General features: G+C 46.6%; 1 protein-coding gene across 3 annotated transcripts in view; it reads left to right on the top strand.

Annotated features, from left to right (window-relative positions):
• The first annotated feature begins 5,325 nt into the window (after positions 1 to 5,325).
• Positions 5,326 to 7,739, top strand: part of GAPVD1 (GTPase activating protein and VPS9 domains 1) — a 22,453-nt gene continuing 20,039 nt past the window's right edge. For all 3 annotated transcript variants that reach the window (XM_010149289.1, XM_010149282.1, XM_010149274.1), the window contains exons 1-2: positions 5,326 to 5,510; positions 5,884 to 6,727. In XM_010149289.1, coding sequence (XP_010147591.1) covers positions 5,326 to 5,510; positions 5,884 to 6,727 — 1,029 coding nt within the window. The remainder of the gene's footprint in view (positions 5,511 to 5,883; positions 6,728 to 7,739) is intronic.

The raw sequence follows: 7,739 nt of genomic DNA, 5'->3' as shown, positions 1-7,739 counted from the left end.
GCACCTCTTCTTAGCATCACAAGCAACTGGAGCAGATCTTAGCACTGTTATATGCTTTTGTGGATTTTGTGCACCATTGTAATATCGCAGTAGATAATTTAATAGCCAACTGATGCTGTGTGTTACTGTGAAATTCTGGTAAGGGACGTGAGAAATGAGATGCTCCTTGCTCATAAATCTTACGGTACGTTCAGTGCTGGCTGCAGAGCAGCCCCTGGGCAGAAACAAACTCGAGGTATGAGTTTCCCATAATACCGATGAGAGAGATGAACTGTAGCAAATCGAAATGCATTTTGCATGTTGTACACGTGTTTTGAGGTGGTGGGTATTGTATGTAACTCCTGGGTCACGGTGAGCTATACCTACTGAAAAATGGATTTGTTTAGCTCAGCTTTGGGAGAAAGGCTGTCAGCTTCTACACAGAAATCAGGCTCGTTGGTTATTACTATAAATAGCAGCGAAGACAGAGGTGCTTCACCTGGGGTGAGTTAGCATGGAAGCTATTCGAGCTCGTTTGGGGATTATTTTTCAGTACGAGGGAGTGATTTCAGTCTTGCCTTGCCCTGCCCTGCCCACGTTAGATCTGCCCAAACTTGCTTTGGAAGTTGAGTCTTGCGTAGTGAGACTCAGGAGGAGCAAATAGCCCTGAGCAGGATACGCTGGAGGAGGAAGAGGAATCTGGTGTACTGGTAGTACTCGTTACTTTTCCTAACCTCGTTTTTGTCAACTGAGTTGCAGAAATACTCAGTAGAGGTGTTGCTTGTTCCTGTATGCCGCTGGACAAACCCACGTACTCTGTAAGCTGCATTTCAGTACCTCCAGGTTAAATGCAGTGTTTTAGGAAGTGCTCCGTGTCCTGCGCTCTTCAAGGGCGTAGGTTGTCTCTGGTTCCGAACAAACATGCCATGCTGATAGCAGGGATGGTCGTGCAGTCTTCGCTGGTGATACCGGGGAGCATCGTGAAGCGAAACTGTTGGCGTCGTTGTGCCACGCTTCTCCTGCGGTGTCACAGCTTTTAGTGGGTTACTCGGCGGTCTTGAAATAACTGACAGAAAGTGGAAATGGTTTTGTATCAGAATGAAATTGAAGTGTTGAAGTAATTTGCAGGTAGCAGAAGCCATTTAATGTCTGTTGCTTGCTCAGCTGTAGCAGACTGTTGGGTATCTACGCTTCCTAAGCTCCCTCCTTGGTACAGCTGTGTACAGACATGTGTTCATTCATGTAAGGTGCATGGTCATCCTGAACCAGCAAACAGATAGTTAGGGGCACCTTTTTGCTCACGAGAAGCTGGTGCGATGATGTGACAAACAACTTTCTGGAATTCATACCAGCCAAAGCGGCCACCACTCGCTCTGCCCTCGTGCTGCCTTCGGTGGTGTGTTACCAAAAGCTGGCCAATTGCTTCTGAAGCTCCTGTCCTGGGTGCCGGCCTGGAGCGAACGTGGTGTGGCCTGGGAAGGTCAGAGAATGCAACTGTTGTCTTTTCATGCTGATCATAAAGGGAAGAGGTTTTGGGGAGAGTGATGTGTGTCATGTAGGTGTGTTAGTGGTACAATAGTTTCTCCTTTCAAGACAGGCTGTGTTAATAGCATCTGAAGAGAGTAATAGCGTGTGCATCCTGCTCAGCTATGTTTTTTAGGGGTTCTTTACCATGCTGCAGGCTTTCTTCAGAGCCTGTCTGAAGCCTGCTGAGGTTTGGCATGTGTTGAACTACCGGCTTTCTCTCCGGTGTGCCCAGATGTCTGCCAGAAACTTCAGGTGAAGACAGAGTTGTTTGTGCTGTTGCGGTGTGACTTCAGAAGAACTCGTTCTTAAGAAGTGGTGAATGGGAGTGGAGGAGGCATTCCCCGTCGAGGAGGTGTGCTTCAGGAGCGGTCGCTGGCAATCGCGCTGCTGCAGGTTTTATGGAGGATTATAAGGATGGGGAAGCTGCTGATGCCGTTTTCTTGTGCAGAGGGTAAAAACCTGTTGTCATGCAGTTGGCTTCCTGCAGATCCACAGGAAAATCTGGTGGATTTTGTAGTTCTTGACAAAGCAGTGGTACTTATTAACCTGCTGCAGTTCAGTTCCAAACCAGTTCTCTCGCTTTTGTTATTTCTGGTGTTCTGCAGTAGAGACAGATAAGACCGACACGTGGGCAGTGGCCAGTTGATAGGATGTTACCAGATAGTCACGAGACCAGCAGTTTGGAAGCGCAGATGCCGGTAACCGTAGTCTTTGGAGGCTTGTTTTGGGGCTGAAGTTCGTGGTGGCAACTAGTGTGAAAGGAAAAAGAAAAGCACAGCTCTGTGCCCCTTCTCAGGGCTACTCAGTGCTTCGCTGCCTGCTTAAGGGCTGTGATGCTGTGGCCTGAGGAGGTGTCCAAATTGTTCGTGTTAGGTGGCAACTTCACTTTCTGAGCGTGTGTGAGACCCATGTTGTCTTTATTTTGTTCAGGTGGCATAACAGTATGTTTTGCAGGAGCCTGACCTTTTCCACTGTTTTGTTGCTGGTTTTGTTTGCTGGACAGGTGGATTAGGTGCGTCTGCATTAGGATTCTGGGCTGTGTGGGAGTCTGATTTGCTTTCTGAGTAGTAAATGATTTTTTTTTTATTGTCCATAGCTCCAGAAAAGGTTGCCAGCGATGTCACTGCTGTTTTGATAATCATAACTTTAGCAGGAAAAGTATATTGATTCCAGGCCACCCTTGTCTCTTGCTGATCGGACGTTGGGAGTTCGGTCACCTGTGGGCAGAGGAGAACAAAACAGGCTTTCTTCAGCAGCTGAAAGCTGTCAGGGAGCTTAGCCCATCCTTGATGATGAAAACATCTTCTCGAGTGGAAAAAAAAGACTCTGAGTGAAACAGTAAGAGAAAAAACTTCACTTGTAAAGTCTGAGAGACACCTCGGGTGCCGTTTAATTGGCTTGTGCACTGTTAGATGTGTTCGTAATGAGTGACACAAAACCAGAAGGTTCTTTAGAAGTCTGGCAAAGCGGAGGCGTAGGAATGCAGGTGAAGTCCAGAGGCTGTTCCCAGGGGGTACCCCATGTGAGTCCCCTCTTCCTTCCCCAAACTTGCTTTCAAGCTGGAGCACCGCTCGGACTAACCTGTCGGGAGAGCAGAGCCTGTGGGTGGACACGCGAGAGCGGACGGCGTTGGCAGACACCGGTAGGGTCTGGCAAGCTGCGAGCAGCTCTGAAGTACGGCCTTGCAGCCGCAGGGGTCTGCGAGGACAGAAGGCGGTTCTGCAGGTCTCACGTATGGACATTTTTACGGATGCAACTTCTTTTTCCTGGCTGGTGCCGATAGCTCGTGGCCTGCTGTGTTTGCAGCCAGCGTCAAGTTTAACGCTTGGTTTTTTTGTGAGCCCTAAAATTCTGGGACTAAAAATAAATTTGTTGCAAGAAGTTATTTGTTTTTCAAAGAACTTTGGCAGCAATGTCAGTGTTTCTTTTTCTAATCGTTTCTCTGAGACTGTCCTAGTTAAAAACCTCTGAATTGTTGTGTCCTTGAAGTTCTTTGCTTAATTTCACCACTGGATACACAAGCTGTAACCGCTGGTTAGGGCTTTTTGTGGCCTTTTTTTTTTTATGATTGGGGTTTTATTTTGTGGATTTTGTTAGTTTTTCTTTTCGAGAGCTTTGTATACATGGCTGTCTGTATTTGCCAGGAATGACTTTTAAACCACCAGGCATAGTAAGATTGCAATTTTTTTTATGCATAAAGGCTGGTGAGAGCATCTCTCTCTGCTGGGGTTTTGGTTGTGAGGTTAAAAACTACAGATGGAAGACCCTAATCACACGTTCAGGGAGCAGTGACGGTTGTCAGTGCACCTGGTTATCGGGCTTTCTCCCCATGCTGAAAAACCCCAACAAATGTAAAACCTGTGGCGAATTAGGGAGCTAATCTGCATTCTTCGGGGGGATCCTCTCCTGTGATGCTGAGCAGTGAACCAGCAGACCCTTAAAACACTAAAAGGGAGGAGCGTCAGGCCAGCGCACGGTGCGTTGTTTGTAGGGTGCTCGATGGTTTGGGGGGCAAGGCGCCTCTGGAGCCGCCCCAGGTTGCGGAACTGTTTTTCACTGGACTGTAGCGTTGGCTTTGAAGGGTTCATCACCGACCCCTGGGCAGCTCCAACATAACCATTGCCAATGTGCCTGCCAGAGCTGTTAGAGACGATAGCTGCATCAAACCCTGCTTCTTCCTAAATTAGCTACTTTGGCTGTTAGTTCTGGTGGGGAAGAAGACAGAAAGCAGTCAATCATTAATTCCACAGAAACGTAACGTGATCTGTAAGATTCTACCCCTTCAGCATTAGTGCAGTTGATGTTTTCTTCTTCCCTGGAGTTAGTTTTTCGGCGGATGAGCTCCTTGCACTTGTTCTGAACAGCATGGTACTGTTATCTGTGAACGGGTGACTAAGGCCTTTTCCGGCTGTGAAGTTAGAGCTGATGTTACACTGGAATGTAACGGTAGTGTAGATTTTTGTCCCTGATGTGCTGTGAAAGCTTACAGTTGTTTGTCTGTCTTTAAAACAACATCTTTTTGACTGTGGCCCAAATAAATATTCTTCTGAATTGAAATATTTGAGGAATGTTTTCTGAATGAATCCTGCTGTTGAGCAGAGCCGCCAGGCTTATGTCCAACTTCTGCCTCATCGGGGTATTGGTACTCCTGGATTATTATCTTTTTAATTAGTAATATTATTTAAATTTTTTTAGCAGAAAAGACCAGTGTGGGTAGCTTGGTGTTTCTTGTGCATAGGTGAGAGTGGACGTTTGCTTTGACAGGCCAGAGATAACCACACGAGTACTCGGGTGCTGCACTGTGTGGCAGTGCTTTGGGACAACGTAGTAAGCGCAGAAGTCCTTTTGCCTGTTTAGCAGTGAGTTAGGGTGGGATCCCGTTTCCCTGAGCCTGTGTGACCTGCACTGTGGTAACGGCCAGTCTCTCACCTGTGCGGTGGAGGCGTGGTGCGGCGCAGCAGTCCTGTAGCGCCATACTGTGTTACCGTTTTGGTTCGGGAGCGAGAGCTGAAAATACCGTTCGCTGCTGGGCAAGTGTCCCCGATGTGCTGCCATAACAAGGGGTTAATGAAATTGGCAATTAGCAAACCTTGCATTAAAAAAGAGTGGCTCAGTCATTAAGTGGTGGGCGGTGGATTTGAGCTAACATACTAATTTGCCGACAGGGAAGGGGCACAGCAGGGTTTACTGCTGAGTGTGGGTTTGTGCCTTGCTTTTCACTTCCTTGGGGCTGACAGAACTTGTTTCCCAGGTGTTGGGATTCACCTGTTCCATTTTCTCCCTTTCAGTGGGTGCTGTGTGACCCGCTCGCTGCCCAAGATGGTGAAGCTGGACATACACACGCTGGCTCATCACCTCAAGCAGGAACGGCTGTATGTAAACTCAGAAAAGCAACTTATTCAAAGGCTCAATGCCGATGTGTTGAAGACGGCTGAAAAGCTGTACCGCACAGCATGGATTTCCAAGCAGCAAAGGATTAACTTGGACAGGCTGATCATAACAAGGTGACTTGCGGGGTGAGGGTGGTCCTGGGGAGAAGCAGCTCCTAAACTGCTGTGAAATGCAGCAAATCCAGCAGATATGTCACACTTAGTGCCTGGAGTCCTTTGCTGTACTCATCATAAAAATAGGAAGGCTTTAAAATCAGTCTGAATTAGGGAATCTGACTCACCTGAAATGCACTTGTTTTTCATACATGTGCTTGCATCTGTTCCTAGTTCATGGGAACAAGCTCTCCTTATTCCTGGTGTTGTAAATCATTTGGATTAACCGTATGGAAAGACTCTTTTCCTTGGTGGTAGTCTTGTTAAGAGATTGACCACGTGGCATTTCTTAGGAAGTTTGTTTGCTTAACTGTTCCAATGTTTTTCTTTAAAGTGCTGAGGCTTCTCCAGCTGAATGTTGCCAGCATGCTAAAATCTTGGAGGACACGCAGTTTGTGGATGGATATAAGCAGTTGGGATTTCAGGAGGCTGCTTACGGAGAATTCCTCAACAGATTGAGAGAGAACCCTAGGCTTATTGCATCCTGCCTGGTTGCCGGAGAGAAGCTCAACCAGGACAACACTCAGGGTGTCATTCACACGGTCTTTACCTCCATTTATGGCAACTGCATCATGCAGGAGGACGAGAGCTACCTCCTCCAGGTCCTCCGTTACTTGATTGAGTTTGAGCTCAAGGAAAGCGACAACCCCAGGCGGCTGCTGAGACGAGGCACCTGTGCCTTCAGCATCCTATTCAAGCTTTTCTCTGAAGGACTCTTTTCTGCAAAACTTTTTCTTACTGCAACTTTACATGAGCCTATCATGCAGCTTCTGGTTGAAGATGAAGACCACCTGGAAACGGATCCAAACAAGTTGATTGAGAGATTCTCCCCTGTCCAACAGGAGAAGTTATTTGGAGAGAAAGGCACAGAAAAGTTCAGACAAAGAGTGCAGGAGATGGTTGACTCCAACGAGGCCAAGCTGGTGACCTTGGTGAACAAATTCATTGGCTATCTCAAACAAAACACTTACTGTTTTCCTCACAGCTTGAGATGGATCGTGTCACAAATGTACAAAACGCTCTCGTGTGTCGACAGGCTGGAGGTTGGGGAGGTCAGAGCAATGTGCACAGACCTTCTTCTGGCGTGTTTCATCTGTCCTGCCATTGTTAACCCAGAGCAGTACGGGATAATTTCTGATGCTCCTATAAACGAGGTGGCAAGATTTAATCTGATGCAGGTATGGTTTGCTTTAAAGTAGTCTTATAAAAAAAAATGAGTATGAGAATGTTCTTGGCCTTTTCCCACTAGAACTGCTGTTACTGCAGTAAAGGTACTGTCCCTCCTGCTGGTAAGACGAATGCTAACAAAGTATTTGTGTTCTCAGTACTGAAAAAGGCATGCTCGGAAGTTTTTCTGCTTGCTTAAAGTTCTGACCTAAAGGAACACATGCTATCCGTTTTTTTTATCTCTTGGAAAGAGTTACAAATACACTTTATAAAAGCTGTTACAGGGGGTGGAAGCTAAAGTGTAAAAGTGACTATAAGATGAATTCTGGAATGTGTGTAAATGGATGTTGAGCACAAAATAATGACATACTTTGCTGAAGAAACCTTCTTGCCTGGCAGAAATGACCATGGTTTCTGCTGTGGAGCTCTGCTGTTGGGTTTTTTTTTAGCCTTGGAGTATCCCTCAGCCCTCGTGACAAATTTTTGTCTTTGTGCAAACACTCGGGAATTTAGTGACAGTATGTGGAGGTGTTTTCTGAGGGTGTTGAGCAACACTCGTCTGACTGAGGATATTCCCTACACAAACCTGCTTTTTCATGTTGTCTCTAAACTGGACGGCGAGTGACTCTCGCGGTGTAATCGTTCTGGTGAGTTTGACTCACTAGGTTGTTACTGCGAGGCCTTGCCAGTGCTTTTCTGAAACACGTGGGCAATCCTCACCTCTGTCACGGCCCGCGTGTTGTAGCCGAGCTTGCACTTGGCAACGCTTGAGAACTGAGTTTTGCAGTTGGAGATCAATAAGGAGTATGTGCTCTGAAACAAGGGTTAGCCCTCTTGCTTTTTTTTTTTTCCCCTCCTCCAACATATTCTTAGTAAAATATATGGAGCCTTCAAAATCTCAAGGTTTAAGATGACCTAGATTCAACTCTCAGTTCTGACGTGTTCTAAAAACAAAACATACTTTGTTTCTGGGAAGAGGGGAGGATGGATGCTCATACCATACTGTGTGTGCACATTTGCTTG

Source organism: Eurypyga helias, unplaced genomic scaffold, assembly GCF_000690775.1.
Source record: "Eurypyga helias isolate BGI_N326 unplaced genomic scaffold, ASM69077v1 scaffold23880, whole genome shotgun sequence".
Taxonomy (NCBI): Eukaryota; Metazoa; Chordata; class Aves; order Eurypygiformes; family Eurypygidae; genus Eurypyga; species Eurypyga helias.
Note: the sequence above shows the minus strand (reverse complement) of the source record. Positions and strands in the feature narration are given on the sequence as shown.